Source organism: Lethenteron reissneri, chromosome 14 (assembly GCF_015708825.2).
Source record: "Lethenteron reissneri isolate LAM-NWPU_2019-01 chromosome 14, ASM1570882v1, whole genome shotgun sequence".
Classification (NCBI taxonomy): Eukaryota; Metazoa; Chordata; class Hyperoartia; order Petromyzontiformes; family Petromyzontidae; genus Lethenteron; species Lethenteron reissneri.
This window is the reverse complement of record NC_083792.1, coordinates 12,817,571-12,835,412: the sequence shown is the minus strand read 5'-3', so window position 1 is coordinate 12,835,412 and position 17,842 is coordinate 12,817,571. Positions and strand designations below refer to the sequence as shown.

At 44.5% G+C, this 17,842-nt stretch overlaps 3 protein-coding genes across 8 annotated transcripts in view; 1 reads left to right on the top strand and 2 right to left on the bottom strand.

The window, feature by feature from the left end:
• The window catches only part of DHX57 (DExH-box helicase 57), a 29,485-nt gene extending 22,334 nt beyond the window's left edge, over positions 1 to 7,151 (bottom strand). Inside the window, exons 1-5 of one of the 2 annotated variants that reach the window (XM_061551586.1) lie at positions 7,017 to 7,151; positions 4,006 to 4,215; positions 3,253 to 3,603; positions 2,374 to 2,535; positions 482 to 1,291 (exon numbers count right to left, since the gene is read on the bottom strand). In XM_061551586.1, coding sequence (XP_061407570.1) covers positions 482 to 1,291; positions 2,374 to 2,535; positions 3,253 to 3,603; positions 4,006 to 4,199 — 1,517 coding nt within the window. In that variant the 5' untranslated portion in view covers positions 4,200 to 4,215; positions 7,017 to 7,151. Of the gene's footprint in view, positions 1 to 481; positions 1,292 to 2,373; positions 2,536 to 3,252; positions 3,604 to 4,005; positions 4,216 to 6,789; positions 6,953 to 7,016 lie in introns of those variants that run through there. The other variant, XM_061551588.1, reaches the window with a different exon arrangement.
• A 12-nt stretch (positions 7,152 to 7,163) lies between these two features.
• MORN2 (MORN repeat containing 2) lies at positions 7,164 to 12,279 on the top strand. Of its 5 annotated transcripts, none has more exons than XM_061551590.1 (5): positions 7,164 to 7,392; positions 9,495 to 9,545; positions 10,289 to 10,459; positions 10,928 to 11,064; positions 11,977 to 12,279. In XM_061551590.1, the coding sequence occupies exons 2-5, from the start codon at positions 9,519 to 9,521 to the stop codon at positions 12,098 to 12,100; spliced, it is 459 nt and encodes a 152-aa protein (XP_061407574.1). In that variant the 5' UTR covers positions 7,164 to 7,392; positions 9,495 to 9,518; the 3' UTR covers positions 12,101 to 12,279. The 5 variants fall into 5 exon arrangements, with proteins under 5 accessions (XP_061407574.1, XP_061407577.1, XP_061407576.1 ...); XM_061551593.1 differs by having other exon boundaries at positions 7,167 to 7,392; positions 10,334 to 10,459; XM_061551592.1 differs by having other exon boundaries at positions 7,176 to 7,392; positions 10,353 to 10,459.
• VCPKMT (valosin containing protein lysine methyltransferase) lies at positions 12,200 to 16,680 on the bottom strand. The gene is made up of 5 exons (XM_061551589.1): positions 16,403 to 16,680; positions 14,780 to 14,890; positions 13,887 to 13,959; positions 13,193 to 13,312; positions 12,200 to 12,633 (listed from the first exon to the last, which is right to left on the bottom strand). Exons 1-5 carry the CDS (start codon positions 16,672 to 16,674, stop codon positions 12,526 to 12,528), a joined length of 684 nt encoding a protein of 227 aa, XP_061407573.1. The 5' UTR covers positions 16,675 to 16,680; the 3' UTR covers positions 12,200 to 12,525.
• Between the last annotated feature and the right edge of the window lie 1,162 nt (positions 16,681 to 17,842).

Below are 17,842 nucleotides of genomic sequence, written 5' to 3'. Positions count from 1 at the left end.
ATGGCACATCATCTTGTAACTGAAAATGGTGATTCATAATAATTTCAACTTGTAATACGAACAGTATTCACTTACTCTCGAAGACAGAGAATGGCACGAGGAACCAGAAATGTCGGAAAGGCGGCCAGGCGATGAGGAGACAGCACCAAATTCCCCTCAAAACTCTGAAGCCCTCGAAACATGTGTTATTGTCTAATGAGTGTTTACATGTGGGAAGAAACCCGAGCGCCCGGAGAAAACCCACGCATGTGAGGTGGCAACACTCTATCCCATATAGATGGAACAAAGGCCACAGTTTTCTGTATCAACTTCTCCTGGAAAGATAGGGTATGGCTCCTTGATGCCCACGGGAAGGAGGTTACACAACCAACCCTTGCCTCCAGTGCTGGATTAAAGGCATGCGCCACGACTGCCCGGCTAATTGATGATAATGGTAATGATGATGATAACGACAATTATTACTACCACTGGACTCACTCACCGGGGTGCTCTGCTGGCGATAGCGCTCTGCGGCGGTGCCTTGACGACCGAGGCCGGCTGCGGCGTCTTGATCGGAGCCAGCTGTGGCGCGGGGAGGCTAAAACTGTGCTCCGCCCTCTTCAGGAGCTCCGTGACCCTGGCCTCGTTCTCCTGCAGCAGCATGGCGAGAGTGAACACGGCCGGGAGCCGTTCTGCGGCCAGCGCCCCCGCCTCGGCGTACAGCAGCTCGCTAGCGTACAAGCAGAACGACGCCGGCAGCAGGACGTTGCTGGACACGAACGCCACAAGAGGAGCTACGCACGGGTAGCGGTTGTTGGCGGGGAAGCGGATCTCGAGCTGGTACATGGACTGAGGCGGCTCGGCGATGGAAGATTTTCCTCCCGAAGTACCGTCGGCTGTGGGCGCCACGTGCCTCTGCCGACAGCGTGTCCCGAAGCGACAGCCGCCACCCCGTAGGTAAAACCTGCACACGGGCCCAGCGTCTTCCTTGAGCCTCTCGTCGGCCCTCTGCATCTGGTGAGGGGCCTTGTTCTTCAGCTTGTCCGTTAGGAAGCCCAGCTCTAGGCTGACGAGCCACACCCTGTTCGGAATTCGCTCAATGAAGTTTGAGCCGAAGATGGACTCCAGGGCGAAGGCCTCCTCCTTCCGTTGTTCCAAGCAGTCGTCCAAGGAAATGTCAGCGTTAGCATAATTAAAACTTCCTGGAAATCTCTCCTGGAAGCACTGGGTCAGCAGCAACTCCAAGGAAGCTCCGATGTCTCCGTCGCATCGGCGCAAAGTGGCCTCGCAGCGAGACCTGTCGAAGCCGTACCTGACAGGATAAAAAACCTGTTAACAATATTGTAAACATTGCGGCGATATTCTCACATTGGACGATTTTATAGGAAGAATTCTGCTGGAAACGTTACATTCTCACTTATATGTGCATTAATCTGCATGTTGTGCTGCTGCTCAGAGTCAGGAGTGGAAATTCGACATTCATATGGTAGGAGTAAGTTGACCCGTAATAATAACCACTGTTGACTTCCCACATCTATATGTAGAGCCCTTTTGTCCATCTACTGCTGAATGTGGGCCTCCCCACACCAATTGTGGCAAGGGGTTTATTGACTATACTTCACCACACTGGTCAGTGTGCTTAGGTGAAGGTGGAGAGGAAACAACATGGGAATATAGTACAGCATAACAATGCATTTTTTTTCTGCACTGCCCTCTATTGCTCATAATATAGCCCTATCGTCGCCTATAACACCTGCCTCATGCATGTTAGTTGCCCATCCAAGCACGATCCAGCACAGCCTTGTTTAACTTCTGAGAACTAAGGAGATTGGGAGCATTCTAGGTGATTTATGTCATCTGTGTCTTCCCACAATAGTACTCATTATACTGATCCTGGGCTGAGCTGACTGAATGAGATTTGAGGTTGCAGCGTTCTAATTACGAGCTGCACAATCTGACAACCAACACATTCCTATCGATGGAGACCTTTTTTGGCAGTATTAAAATGATGAACTCAGAAAAATAGGCTTTAACCATTCTGGCAATAACACAGGTATTAAGATGTTCAAACACCAAATCGACACCTATTGCAAGGCATCACATCTGCATTAATCACACATTCTTGTGGCAAAAACATGTAAACAAACATGTGCTGATAATGATATATGCATCGTCTTTGAAACTGATTGGCCCACACCAGAGACAGCCTTGTTTTTGGCCTTGTCTCACCAGTGTTAGACCAGAGAAAGCCGAAAGGCGAACAGCACCGCTATTACATTCTGCTAATGTAAGAATGCTAGAAAAACGACAGGTAGATTGCATGCAAGCCATGCACACTGATACCTACAAGTGGTGTTTAATGTTGACATGGCACAGCAGTGTTTTGTCCCACACCTGGTGAGGTTGTGCACGGCGAAGGGGGACACCTGAGCCTGAGAAATGGGCTCAGGCCGAGGGCTCTCGCAGTGGTTCACAACATCTTCCACCAGCAACTCCTGGTCCGCCTCCCAGTACTCCTCATCGCCTCGCGACTCGTCCTCCTCGTAATCGCTGTCCCTGCTCGCCCGTCACCAACCAACACAACATTATCACACCCTCGACACGCACAAACCATGCCGTGTCAGTGCAATGCCCTGCCAATCCACACTGCAAGAACTCGGGTTAACCTTCGTGCCAATGGGTCCAATTCCCATGCAACGTGAACAGCCGTTTAAATTTAGACAAAAAGACAGCCAGATATAGAAATCAGATGTCTTTTTTATAAGAGAGAGCTGGGATAAAATAAGCACAGCAAAAGAACATATCAATGCCAAATAATTAATATGAATTATGATTAATACATTAATTATTTACTCGTTTGTAAATATTTAATGAAACAAAAAAGAAATGACTCAATTCGAACACACTTAATATAGAATATATGTCATTTACAGCCCTTTATCAAATGACGACCTCCCCACACTGCGATAGTCACCAGGCTTGTTTGACCATACTTCAGCACATACCTCACAATTCACCAGGCATTTAAATTCACAAAATCCCCCCAAAACCCTTAAAACAGCACTTTAAAAACGTTCTTGTGATAACAAAAATTACTATGACATCTGGTACAATAATGACATCAAAGGCAATCATGGAAAAATATAACAATGCCAAAATTGGCCAGAGAAATTAAAACCCAGTTTTGAATTACATTAAACACAAAGATGCTACCTGTCTACACATACAGTGGATATATTTAAAATGTCCTGTATTGTTTAAAGAGGCACTCACTCTGTCTCAGGCTCCTGTCCTTGAAGCACCCGGAGCAGCTCTTTGACGTGCTCCTGGTTAGCACTCGTCATGCGCAGCTTCTGCAGAGGTACCCGCGACTCCTGTCGCCCCCCCCCACGGCTTTTTCCTCCGCCACCACCTCCTCCCGCACCGCCACCACCACCGCCACCACCGCCACCACCACCGCCGCCACTGCCACCGCCCAGCCCATTCTTGCTTTTTGATCCAGAGCCTCCACCTCCCGCCCGAGCTCCACCTTTTCCTGCACCACCACCTCTTTCACCACCACCACCACCCCTTTCACCACCACCACCACCACCACCCTGCCCTCCTTTACCAGCCCCAGAGGACCTAAATAGAAACATGATCAAAAACATGGTTACAAAAAATACTTAAATACGCTTGTCAACTTTCATAATCTCAAAGCAATGGAACTTTAAAGCAATTTTGTAAGTGTATTAAGATAACATGTGCTGTTACACCATCAGGCAGTGTCACTCAGTCTCTGCGACCCTCCAAAGTGCAGCATTATTTTCAATATTATCCATTTATATTACAATACAGCTGCTAAATGTTGCACATAACCCGGTGGTTGATAATCATGAAAATGTGCACTAAAGCGGATCTTGAGGACTGGCGTTTGAGAAACACTATTCCAAGACATTCGTCCGCTGTCAGTTCATACATCTCTTTCAGAGGCAATATTCATGTACGGGCGATATTAATATCACTCATCAGTGCAGCCTCACTGACCTAGGCATACCGTCGAACCTCGGCGCTAGCACAAAGTCATCGTCGCCATCATCCCAAAAGTGGCTGGTGTTCTTTTTTGGACTCGCACAAGCCCGGCCACCGCCCCCCCTGGAGGCACTGCCTCTCGGCTTATTCCCGCGGCCACCGCCGCGGTTGGGCCGTGCAGCACCACGTCTCTTCACCACCTTGCTCATTCTCGGTGTCGCACAACTGCAAGCAGAGAAAACAAAATGACATTCGTGAAAGATTCTACTTTTCTTGCAAGTTTAAATTTAGTGAAGGAGAAAACCGATTTTGAAACAATGGTCAGGTATGCTCAGTCATAGAGCTCTGATGATGTTACTACATTAATGTTGTGATAAAATGGATGGAAGTTAAGTAATTGGGATGTCACGTCTGAACAATTCCATGATTTCAAGTATATTCGAGATGTGAAAAATCCTTAGTTTCGTCATAAAGTGGCTTTTCACTTGGGCATATGACAAATTAAGATTGAAATTGATTGTCCATTTTTGTTTTTAGGCAGAAATGCTCACAAAACACCCTTGACAGACCTGCACAGACAGATTTATTCATCCACGGTGGGATGGTGATGGTGCATTCAGTTGTGTATGTGTGAAACCATTGATTTATTCCACGAGAAAATATTTTCAAAAACAATAGATAATCGATGCTGCCATTGATGTGATCGTCAGTACATGCAATCCAGAGCTCGCCGGTTTGATCTCCCAGCGTGGCAGTTGAAAACATTTACAGCTTTATTAAATCCCCCGAGTTCTATGCACCGGGCTATATGAATGGGTACTCCACAGTGGGTTAAGCTAGTTGCATCCCATCTCTTCCAAGCAGTCTGGCGAACATGGACGGAGGCCAGAATACTCACGAGAGAGGTTCTCCACAGCATCCTCTCATTGAGGCCCATCAACCAGCAATGGCTTACCTTAACCAACCTTAAACAAACAACTACCTTCCAAATTCATATCCCTAATATTGTATTATAATTATTTTGATACTGTTACAGAGGTTGCGAAGTTTGTAAAACTTCTCTACTGCACTACATTGGTTTCAAGCCTTTTTGCTCATTACCGAATCTTCAAACTCAAATAAAAACGGGGACAAACAATTTACACGCGAAGATATACAGTGTATGGTGTTTTATCTTCCTGAGATGCGTTTATAACAACATTTTAAACCATTAATCATAGAAATCTGACCACATCCAAAGATCCTGTGCAAGTGGGGGCACACTGGGAGAAGGGGGAAAACAGAGGAAGGCGGGCCCTATGACGGCAACAGGTTTTCAATGATACGTGTAGGAAAGGATTTGAGCCAAGTTGCGAACATGGAAGGAAGTTAGCAGTACACACGGCAAGAGGCCGGGGGGTGAGGTCGAGACAGCAGGGGTGGCAAAGGAAGAGTTACATAATCATGTAACTCGCTGGCTGACGCCCTTCACCCACAAATCTCACTTAGGTATCAACCTATCACCATATTAGGCTTTTTCGGTTTAAAGCTTTTGTGACTGCAGGGATTCATATTCTTGGTTCTTTCGGTAAAGTCACGTAGACTTTACCGAAATAACCAAGAATATATATTAGGCTTTGTGAATGCCACTTTACAGGAAGGCTAATTGACTGTGTCAGTCAGCAGCGACTAGTAACTGGTTCAAGCACTATGACACAATCACACCCAGCAAAACAATGTCCGAGTGTGGCAGTAAACATGCAGCCTTTGTCAATCCACTTCAGGATGAAGACCTCCCTACGCCGTGCAGGTTGTGGTCATTTCACCATACTTCAACCACGCTAACCATACTTCTCCAGTGCGGATGGGTGCATGCAGGGGGCGTGAGAGGGAGGGATGGTGGGGAGGGACTCAGGAACTGCTCAGACATGAATCGCGACTGATGTTAGATTTGGCTGGGAATTGAACTTAGGTCACAGAGGTCACTGTTTATCCCCGGGAGTAGTGTCGAGAATGTATAATGCTTTTAAACCGGGCGAAATTATGTTTTACATCCAAAAAAGACTGCGAATTATGGTGCAGTAGAAGCTTGCTATAATGCCTTATAATGCCTTATTATCTAAGTGTGCTTGTATCAGACGTTTCCATTCGCATTCTCCAAACAGAGCTTATATAATAACTGTAATCATATCAAGTGTGCGTAGACGTTTCTCTATCTGATATATTTGGAACACAGCCATTACAAACGTAAGTACGTCCAACTTCTTTCGCACCGTACGTAGCCAAACGTGCTAATCGGATGAGAATGACACCGTAATTATGAACCCGGCATGGCCATTATGAAGCCTCGTAGCCTCTTATGAGCCCAGGCACCCATTGTAAAATCGTGTATCCCATCACCAATCCGACATTGCCATGACGAACCCGGCACGGCCATGATGACCCGATATAGCCATTGTGAATGAACACAGCCACCGCGAACACGACGCGGCTGTCGTGAAACCGACGGAGCCATTACCAGCCGTCGTCCCCCACCACCACGCCGACCGAGAGCCGCTTCCCGCGGCGGTGAGACGGACAACGAGAGCGAACAGGAGCCCGAGGGGGTTCGGCAACACGAGGCGGAGGCGGCGGCGGTGGCGATGACACAATGCAAGCCGCGGCGGCGGCACAAGCCGATCGAGTAACAGGACAGAAGCTACACTTCAAACAGGAAAACCCCGACGGATTATTCGCCGTTTCGTGCGCGTGTGTGTAGTAGTAGTAAATACAGGGGGGGGGATCGATAGTTGAGCGAGAATGAATTGAGAGACGCGTCACCTCACGCTGCTCCAGACGCCGGCTTCACGCGAGCGGCGCCATGCTGCCGAGACCGGAACCAATTTTTTTTTGTCCGCGGAAACAATCGGCGATCGCGATCGTTCAGAACGAAGCCGCTTCAAACTAGGGAGCTAAAACGCTCGTTTATTATCTAGCGCTAATCAACCGTACGTGAATACAAATCGAGTCTTTATGTATCCGTAAATGTTACGCGAAACGCTCTTTACCGTTGTAACAGTTATTGGGGCACGACTTTGCTGCGCTTTTTTGCTCTCTTCCACCGCCCGGAACGTCTTACGGTGCCATAATTGCGCGTTTCCGCACGACGAAGCACCGACGACCGGAAGCTGCCGCGTTGCCACGGTTACCGAGGGCCCGAGGCTTTTGTTGACAGCGGCGCCGCCGCTTGAACTAACAACTCGGCGGTCAATTACAGAGCCGCGAGGGAGACGACGACGACGACGACTTTAACCTCCGACACAGAGACGGCGAAGAGGCCGAGCTCGCGCGCTGAACACAACGGCAGCGATAACCACAGCGGCGGCTACAGCCTGGATAGGTGGTGGTGGTGGTGGGGCGCGTTAAAGCTCGAGTCGATGTCGGGTGAGTTGAAGAGTGAACGGGACTCGGGGAGAACGTCGCGTTTGTTGCTCATCACGTCGCGTCTCGGGCTCTACCAGAAGACGCTTCTGGTATCGGCAAGAGTCCGAGGGGCGGTCGGTGTGGAGTGGAGACGCAGAAGGCAAAGAGTTGGTGTCGGGACGGCGGGAGATCGACTAAATAATTAAATACGCAACATGCATGAATACCGTCGTGTTAATATTACAACAGTGATATGTTTATCGGGAAGAATCTCATTTGTTGGTTGGGGGTGTGGGGTTCTGGAGAGCACTGCGTCGGAATGTTTGACCAATTCCTTCATAAGTGGTTTTGGATCCGAGAGGGAAGCTCGATTCAGCTGAATAAACCCCACACCGAACAAGACGATGGCCACAATACGGGACCTTGCTTGCCAGTATCAGAATAAAACAATAGGTCTTCTTGGTTCTTTCGGTAAAGTCACGTAGAAGGGAAGTAATAAAATAATATAAAATAATATTATTTTATTACTTCCCTTCTACGTGACTTTACCGAAAGAACCAAGAAGATGAATCCCTGCAGTCACGAAAGCTTTAAATCGAAAAAAAAACAATAGGTTTTACCCTTTCTGGCAATAAAACAGGTTTTAAGATATTTTTTATTCTGGTTCTTTCGGTAAAGTCACGTAGAAGGGAAATATTAAAATAATAAAAATATAAAACAATAAAAATTCTCACGACGTTTCGACTGCAACACAAGCAATCGTCATCAGGTGTGAAATCCACAGCAAGAAAATTTGAAAAAAGTGGCGGTTTTCAAATTTTCTTGCTGTGGATTTCACACTTTTTAAAATTGTATAATTTCCCTTCTACGTGACTTTACCGAAAGAACCAGAATATGAATTCCTGCAGTCACGAAAGCTTTAAATCAAAATTTAGGTTTTAAGATGTTAAACACCAAATAATCTATTTGCAAGGAATCCTGTCTGCATTAACCACACGTACTTGTGGTGAACATGCAAACAAGAAACATGCTCTGATAATAGGGGATTACCACAACATTCCTTACAGATTGGTCAGCAACAAGCGTTTTTTCCTGTAAAGCTTCTATTTATTTTTTAACAACGTCTATCTCAAGACGAACAGAAAAAGCACGCCCATGTACACGAGTAATCCATGGGAAAAGGCAAAAATGTATGTTGGTGAACCACAAAGCTCCAAATCAAGTTTCTGTTGGTGAAGTTTGAGAGACTGACAGAACAGGGTCCTGTGGAATTACATTTTTGACCAAGACATTCGGACACAGTATAGTACTGTTTATATGTCAGTCACCGTAGTATCGTTGATGAAAAGCCATCTGAGATGATCAGGTTGGGAGTTTAACAGCAGACCATGAGCTCTGTATGATTCACCAACCCTGCAGCTACTGATATTCTGAGTTTTCTAATACGTAAAGTTTGGTTATTTTATGAGGATCATTGTTGCGTTGTTGGGTCCCAGTACGAGCATCGGCATTTGTGTGAAATTTCTGTGAATGGATCTCGGAAGCTAAACATGTTTGAACCTGGTTCTCTGATGGGCGACAGCCTGGGAGAAACCAGGTGTTGTAGGCTTCGGATTTGAGGGAGGCAGATGGCAGTCTAGCATTGGATTCTTGACTCTATGCAGAACGTTGCATGTTACACTTTCATGCTCGAGTTTATCTCCCATACCAATGAATCATGTGTGAAATTGACCAAACATCCTAATACAGGACTGTCATACCTGTCAACCCCTTATCAGTGCCTACCTTATTACACACCACTTTAGACCGTATTGGTCACTCCGTGCCCTTATAAATCTCAACGTTCACCCTACAACGTCCCATCACAAGAGAGAAACACAAATAGACACAACAAATTGCCCATATTGAAACGGCTGCACGCTGTATGGACCCAAAAACTCAATTTCTCTGTACAATTCGGATAAATAACTACTTAAAAAGTCTCGAGCCAAAAAGTGAGGCATTCGTTAAAGGGCATTACAGAACTGTACGTGTATTAATATTTTCTCATAAAGTGTTTTTTTTGTAATCAGTAAATATGTCATTAAATTACGTTTTCTAAGTGTAGTGTTGTTTTTTTTTAGGGCAAGTTATATTAAGTGGTTCATATGTCTTCCCCAATGGAGACAAATACGGTAAGCACAAATACCTCGCATGTAAATGTAAGTTGCCTTACACCATGTGTTATTTCTCTACTCATTTTAAATACACCCTGAGAACTTGTTTAAACATTTTCCTCCCATCTGACTCATCATTCTTAGGATCCATCAGACACACCCAAGTATGTCATGCGCATGCACTTTGAATGACTAACATAACATATACAAACAAAATACACGAGTTGTTTCTATGACACATGACAATCCTACAAAACATCAATTATGCTTTTATGGTATGGTGGGTCTTGTGCTATTTTTTGCTCATCTATGGATTTATATGATTTTATTAATTAAAAATAACCTATATTATGGATGATTAATCACATTCAATCATGACGATTCTTTACAGTTTGTGAGAGTTTACGGAGACGTCTATTTTGCAAGAGAGACTTCGAGCACAAAGTACAGCCCAAGATTGCAGTGCAGAAAATGCATTCAAAAGATGAGATATTTGTTATTAAAGAACATTGCTATAGTTGCCTGCATAATTGTGTGGGTATAGAAAATCTTAAGGAAATTGTTCCCCAAATTGTACTCAATTTGTGTTTTAAGAATTATCCAGTTCATAAACATTTGCTCCTTTCTGAATGTATCTGTGAGCTACATGACCCTGAGTTTACAGGAAGGGCTGATGGCAGAGGTAAAACTATATTTGGACCATACTTGCCACAAGGCTGCTTTGCCCACATATTACAATTATGTTTCGACTTACACTGTAGGATCACGGTATTATTTGGAGATCAATGATTTCCTTGGGGCAACAGTTCTCTACACATCTTGCAGAGGGTGAGTACAGCAAGAGTGAGGATGGTGTGATGGAGCGACATGGCACTGGGACGCATCGCACGGCAGGGGGCAGCATCTACACAGGCCAGTGGAAACACGACAAGGTGAGCACTAGGTTCTTTTTTTGTAAATAATAGTACCCTGAACCTGTAGTCTTGTTCGCAAAAATCACTGCTCTTTTCTTTTGCATATAGCTGAATACCAACATATTAGTCTACGTCCAGATTATTCAGGAAATAGCTTCCTTTTGTGAGCGGTGCATTGATTGAAATTTTGGAGATCAGTGATTCACAATATGGTTGATGAGACATGCGAATTAAATGCTGGCCAGTCTTGGAGATACATTCTGGAGATATTTCGTGGATCAGTGATCGGAGGCTTATTTGGAATAACGGTGTTCGTAAAAATGGTGAAATGTCCAAGGTGTTAAATAATTAGAAGGGCTTGAGCTGCACTCAAGCATTATTTGCACAATTGCAGGCATTTGCTAGATGTTAAAATGAGCTTGTAGTCTGATTAGAAGTGACTCGATTTAAAAAATGCTAAAATGTTTTATCCGAACAATGCCACAGATGGAGGGGACAGGACGGCTGGTTTACCTGTCGGGAGCCGTGTACCAGGGAAGTTTCCACGACAACATGTACCATGGCACAGGCACCTACACGTGGCCCAGTGGAGTGAAGTACATCGGAAGCTTTCAACACAACAAGTAAGACAGGATTATTAACCTTTGTGCTGGGCATGCTATGGCACATGGCCCAGCTCTTTGAATCTGTTTATGATAGTTCAGCTTGCCAAAAGAACTCCAACCTGCTCTCTGCTGTACCTTTATGGTTTTTTAATCTCATAGTCTTGTCTCCATAACTGATCTGGTATACATGTTCTGCTGGTTTCCAGTTGTGTCCCTCCATCAGATATCTCAATTTATTACCAATCTTGTTGTACATGACTTATGTTGTGCATATTTATCTCAAACCCAACTGTGCAGCCTTCTTCGGTAATTCTAAAATTTCCTGCAGGTAATCTTCATTGGACATGTCATCAGCAAAATCTGAAGTGATTTTATAAAATTATATTTCTAGACTACCTTCGACGTTCAATTCTTAACGAGACCAACATTTTTTAGTCCTGCCCATCTGGGCCTTATTAATAGGTGCATAGGAATGTGGAAATAATTCAAACTATGTGTGCTCAGCATGCACATAATTGAGCGTTGAACAAAATGCACATTACCAGTACATATATACATCTTTGGAAATATGCTGCCCTATTAAATATTCAAGAAAGCTCTCCTCGAAATATTTGTCCAGAAGTCTTTTCTTTAGTAGCTGACAGTGTACAATGAGTTAAATGACAGTAGTCGGCTTGTAGTTCTGCATAGCATGAAAAGACCAAAGGCAATGTTTTACCATGGCACACTAAGCAGTTCACCAGTAACAACAGTAGCAAAACGTATTTTAAAACGTTTAATTGAGTAGTAGTACACATGTGAAAGTCTGGAGGCTCATTAAGAGGTTATAATTTCATTAAGAAGAAATAAAGAGATGTGCGCATGTTACTGTTTGAACTCGTTTACTTGTGTTTCTTTGCTGCAGGCTAAAAGGGGAAGGTATGTTCACAGACACAGAAGGACAAGAGTGGACAGGGATGTTCCACAAAAAGGCTGCACCAGGCCTCAAGCTCAAACTCAACATGGGATGACTGCAGTCGTGCAAAGCATGTCCCTTTGCCATTATTACACCTGAAATGAAGTGGGCACCTTTGGAACATTTTAAAAGTGACATCAGTGTAATGGAAATCTACAGTTGCATTTGGTGATAGAAAAGCACCCGTATGCTCAATGATGAATTTAAAAGAATGTAAAAGTTTATTTTATTTATTGCAAAATACATTATGAACCAAAAATAAAGAAACAATGGATGAACCGTGGCTCATGAGATGCTTATACGTGTCAAAACAAACCTTCAAGCACAACCGTGTACATTGAAATAGCCCTCAGTCAACAGACTTTTAAAAAATGTAAATCAAGAGGACACCCTCAGAAATGTACAACTGCCACTGATTGCTCCCCACTATGCCCGATTTGCAGTTACATATTTTCACAATTTATATACAAAAAGGCTTGTATGGATATGGTCCCTTGGCCGCGCTGCATGCAAGGTGACGTGTGTCAATTGCAGAGCTTGCGCAAGTGCAAGATGTTGATGTCGTCGCTGCAAAACTCCTGGTCGTGATTTTCCACTGGGATTTTCTCCACCTCAAACTCTTGCTCGATCAGCTGTGCCACACACAGTTTGAGTACAATTAGTTAAGTGGCCTAAATATGTGCACACACTTGTACAGGAGTTAAAAAAAAATTCTACTTCTAGGTTTGCATTAATCTGTATTGATTTAAACTGACTTATGCTCATAATACCGTACATGCATCAATTTGTGCGTTATAAACATTTAATATTGCTGATTAATGTACATTGCAAATTATATGTTTAACTTACATTAATGCTAATGCGGTGAACAATATTTTATACAGTAGCTCCTTCTTGAATACAGAAAAATACTAATCTGATCAATTACAACTTCTTACACATAAATTACTGGGTTATCAATTAAACCCAAAGGTATTACAGGATAAATTTTGACTTTAAACTTTCGTGACTGCAGGAATTCATATTCTTTGGTTCTTTCAGTAAAGTCACGTAGATAAAATCACGTAGATAGAAAATAAAAATAAAGTGAATAAAAATATAGAAATAACCAAATAATATCACAGGATTGTTGTGGATCACAGACCACACCAAGATTAACCAAGGCCACATGTAAACACGCACGCACTTCACCTGTATAAATCTGCTCTGTATTAGTGGATTGCGTCCTGCTGTGCGCTCTTCATAGCAGCAGATCACAAGGGTGTTTGGCCCAGACAGGGCAGCAACAGTCCTTACCAGTGGCTCCAGAGACTTAAAAAGGACAACACTTTCTGGTAAAGATATATAACCACACTTACACAAAAAGCATCCGTAAGACAACTTTATCTGAGAGGTATTTGCTAAGTACAGTATTACCATTTTAATTTCGTAGCATGTCAAGGCATCTCAAGACCCTAGAAGGCAACCATACACATTAATAGGAGATCTGTTTATATTTAGATGTATACATCCGAATTCTAGCAATCTAATGTGAATATTCAGTTCCTGAAGAAGCTCCCAGAACGTGCAGTGAAATGTCAGACGTACCGGACAATGAGGTATAATCCGAAAACACGAGACGGCATAACTGAGAAATCTTATGCAGTAGCGAAGCCGAATTATATGAAAACATCAGATACATAAACATAATAAAACTAGCATTACACTCAAATTCAGATTATGAAGCATAGCCCTGCAGATGGTGAACTGTACAATTAGTCATAAAATCTAAATATAACCCCTTACCCAAATAAATGACTGAGTTGAATTATGTTACTTATGCCTGTACTAATGAAGACCTGCGAATGAGCATGACGTTGATGGCAGTTATCTGGCCATCCATTACCTGTTCATAGTAGATGCAGTCGGCCATGAGAATGTAATCAGGAGGAGGAAGAAATTCTTCTATACTTTTTCCCCTGCGAGGGAAAATGTTCACAAGTTTAAGAACTACAGTATTTATTCAATGTTGGTCAAGTAAAGAACATTTACATCACTGGTAAAATAAACCACATATCCTCAGCAATAAAGTAGATTTTTTTTTCTATTTTAATCAAAAGCAACTTGTTCAGTCTTCATAAGTTATTTTAAAATTATCTTGGACCTCTTGTTCGCTGTAGTGATTTCAGCATTATCATTTATGATGTAAGCAGATGTTGTTCCTTGCAAGATTTGAGCCCTTTGAGGAGATTGACATTACATGAGGACATTTAAATAGGTAGTTCATTCAAGTAAACAATACGATAAAGAGCATTTACTAAATATTATTGGTTCTTTCGGTAAAGTCACATAGAAAGGAAATAATAAAGTAATACAAATAAAACAATAAAATTATCACGACGATTCAGCCACAACGCAAGCAGCCGTCCTCAGGTGAAGAACAGAGTTGTCGGAAAGACAGCGTCCTAATGAACACTGCTAAGCTTGGCAGCGTATTTTAAGCTGGGTGGGAGGAGAGCGCCTTGACAAAGGAGTTTCCATATCAACAGAGGAATTTAACATGTTGATGACATGCAGATATGGGGTTTGTCACTCCTTGTGGAGTGTGTAGGCGGTGGGGGGTCTCAAAGTCATTATGCGAGAGAATTTTACTGTTTTAACTTTTAAATTTAATTATTTCCCTTCTACGTGACTTTACCGAAAGAACCAAGAATATGAATCCCTGCAGTCACGAAAGCTTTAAATCGAAATTTACTAAATATCTTAGCGATTTTAAGGAGGCAAAAATGCCATACAGACCATTCGAGTACCTTGGCTTGTGCCCTGCCCTTCAACAATGCAGAGTTGTCCTTGATGTTTGTCTCAATCAGGTCCATGAACTGTGGGAGATCCGTGAGGGTCACGTAAGCCCTGCACAAACACAAAGAGAGGACTCATGTATTGTAATATCAAACTTGTAGAAAATGTCGTATATAGTATAATATTACAACACACTTACAATATTGTACAAGCCTCACTCAACTTAAAACAAATATCAATTAGATATGAAGGATGAGGTGGCGTACGACTTGAGATCCAAGGATTTGTGGATCACGCATACAGTACTTGTGTAATTCCAAAACCTGTTGGATTGCGATGTTGCCAGATGATGTCAGTACAGAAAATGTGCGAATGAACCAATCTGTAGATATTTGAGCGTTATCCCCTCGTGTTTTTCTCTGGGTACTCCAAGAATTGGACAAAAATTAAAATGCAGAAATATAAAATCTAGTCTTGAGGTTTAGGCTTTCTTGGATACATTATTATATTCATGCGCAACGTCCAGCATCTGGCTCAAAACCAACAAGGAAGATTAAACTTGACTCGAGACGTTGGATCGACAACCAAAATCACAAGATACATTTTTGTTCGAATTCGGTGAAAAAAATTCAATATAGTCATATGGATATTGGTCGACAGATTGCCTACCTCTGTCCTGGACATACTGATAAAAAAATACAACCATGCATGATGGCTTGTAACAGGATGTGTGTGTGTGTGAAGGGTTAAGTGGCTTTAACTCCTGGCACTGTGCTGTACAGGTGAGGTCAAAAGAAAGTCGTGTGCGGCCCCCCGGTTCAAGAGGGCCGTTTCAACACCGAGACAAAGACATGCAGACACACTGAGACATACCCAGAGACAGAAACACAGCGAGGCAAAACAAGTGAGGCGGAGACGTCGAGACACAACTCGATAGTAAAAAAGATACGTGACCAGGGGTACGGAGTGACACAGGCGAAAGAGAGACGCAGAGGCGGCGGATACAATGCCCGTCAGGCAATGCCATGTCTTGGCGCCTGTGTCAGGCTCGGTGTTACCGTCCTGTCTGTTGAGGCCACGGGGATACACAACACGAATCACAGACAACGGAAATAATCGTTACTTTATCGTCGATGTGCATCCGATTTTTGTCATTCGTTTAATGCTGGTCTCCACGTGAAATGCCGAATGATCGCTGGCAGGTTCACGGGACCAAACACACACACACACAACAATACCGTCATGTAACATCACGAGTGACAAAGACATTGTAAGAAGAGAAACAACGCCTTCCACCCACTCCGCATGCCGGAAGTACAAAGTCATCACCCCGTGTAACGATCCCCGTGGGCTCCATCCTCTCAGCCAGTGCTCATCGCTGCAAGGCCCGCGGGCCACTGGCGGCCCCCCTCACGGCCTTTCGTGAGGCCCCTGACGTGCGGCCCCAGACAATACACAAAGAGTGACCCCCCCCCCCCCCCCCATCATCGTGCCGCTGTCAAATCCTCTCCCAATGGTTTCGAACGTGTGGCGGCCCTCACACCGATGATGTCTTATCGGCGAAACTTGCCGCCCCCTTCTAAACATTAGCGACGAACACCGTTCTACGGGTTCATGCATTACCCGCAGCTCGCAGCCACGAGACCCACGGCCCCGGTCCCAGCTCCCAGCTCCAGGACCCTGCGGCCACGCAAACAGCTGCGCTCGCCCTCCCCTCCTCCTCCTCCTCGCAGGCGGAAGGCGTCCGTCTCGAGGTACTTGGCCAGCACGATGGCTGCGTCCCACACCACACAGCCCACATCGCCGACGGCTCCCTGCCTGATCCACACAGGGCCTCCTCCGCCCCTGCGCTCTATGGAGCGAGGCAGCAGCCACACGCAACCCTCCTCCTCCATGCCGGCTCCACGTGTGCCGGGGGGGGCGGGGTCAGCCACGGGGGCGGGGCTGGGGGCGTCACTTGGCGCGAGTCAGCGAACTCCGACGGCCATCTTAGGTGGGGACACTGCAATGACTTCTTGACGTAGGGAATGGAGAGGACATCTTAGGTGGGGAATTGAGAGGCCATCTTAGGTGAGGAATTGAGAGGCCATCTTAGGTGGGGAATTGAGAGGGCATCTTAGGTGCGGAATTGAGAGGCCATCTTAGGTGGGGAATTGAGAGGGCATCTTAGGTGCGGAATTGAGAGGCCATCTTAGGTGGGGAATTTAAAGAGCTTCTTGGGTAGGGAATTTAATGGGTTTCTTTTGGTAGGTAATTGAAAGCTTCTTGGGTAGGGAATTGAAAGAGCGTATTAGGTACGGACGTCATTGTACAGTGTGGTACAGATGTCTTGTGATCCCCATTTAATTCTCAAAAACTTAATATGTTTTACAGCAAAGTGCATTTAAAACATAAATGAATGTGCAAATGAGAAACTTTATTTTGGGGGTCAATTAATTTGACGTCACAAGACATCTGGACCACACATGGTTAGTGAGGAGCGGTCGTACGAGTAACGGTGAGCGCGCTGCGCTACGAACCACTCGAGTTCGATGACCACTCACGGCCACACGACCACCAGTGACGAGTCGTGAGTCTCCTCTGGTTTTACTCAGCCTCAAATGAGTACCGCAGCCGGTGCGGTGTGTGGTAAGCATCGCCACTGGGGAGACAAAGGCGGTGGTCGGGCGTGGAGCTGGCCACCCACCCACCTCGCCGTACCATTGCCAGTCTTCATACAGGGTGCCCCATAAGTCTCGAATAATGGGGGGAAATAACCAATTAATATTTCCCTGGTCATTGGAAAGGACGACGTCGAGGGCTTGTGGAATGGCCAGCGAGAAGCTCCGATCTCACGCCACTGGACTTTATTTTGAATCTCTGGGGTCACTTGAAGGCGTTGGTCAACGCAGAGAGAGCTCAGTGTTTCAAATCTAGAAATCTCAGAGTGCTTCAAATCTAGATCAAATATAGAAATCTCAGTGTTTCAAATCTAGATCAAGTCTAGAAATCTCAAGAGTGTTTCGACTCTAGATAAAATCTAGAAAGCTGAGAGTGTTTCAAATCTCGATCAGATCTAGAAAT

What these genes read in the sequence shown, in the direction of transcription:
- MORN2 (XM_061551590.1), top strand. Translation starts at nt 9,519, where the DNA reads ATGTCTTCCCCAATGGAGACAAATACG. An exon ending in CCCCAATGGAGACAAATACG is followed by an intron (nt 9,546 to 10,288) that starts GTAAGCACAAAT and finishes CTTACACTGTAG; the next exon opens with GATCACGGTATTATTTGGAG. An exon ending in GCCAGTGGAAACACGACAAG is followed by an intron (nt 10,460 to 10,927) that starts GTGAGCACTAGG and finishes ACAATGCCACAG; the next exon opens with ATGGAGGGGACAGGACGGCT.
- VCPKMT (XM_061551589.1), bottom strand. Translation starts at nt 16,674, where the DNA reads ATGGAGGAGGAGGGTTGCGTGTGGCTGCTGCCTCGCTCCATAGAGCGC. An exon ending in CTCGTGGCTGCGAGCTGCGG is followed by an intron (nt 14,891 to 16,402) that starts GTAATGCATGAA and finishes GTGTTTGTGCAG; the next exon opens with GGCTTACGTGACCCTCACGG. An exon ending in TACAGAGCAGATTTATACAG is followed by an intron (nt 12,634 to 13,192) that starts GTGAAGTGCGTG and finishes TGTGTGGCACAG; the next exon opens with CTGATCGAGCAAGAGTTTGA.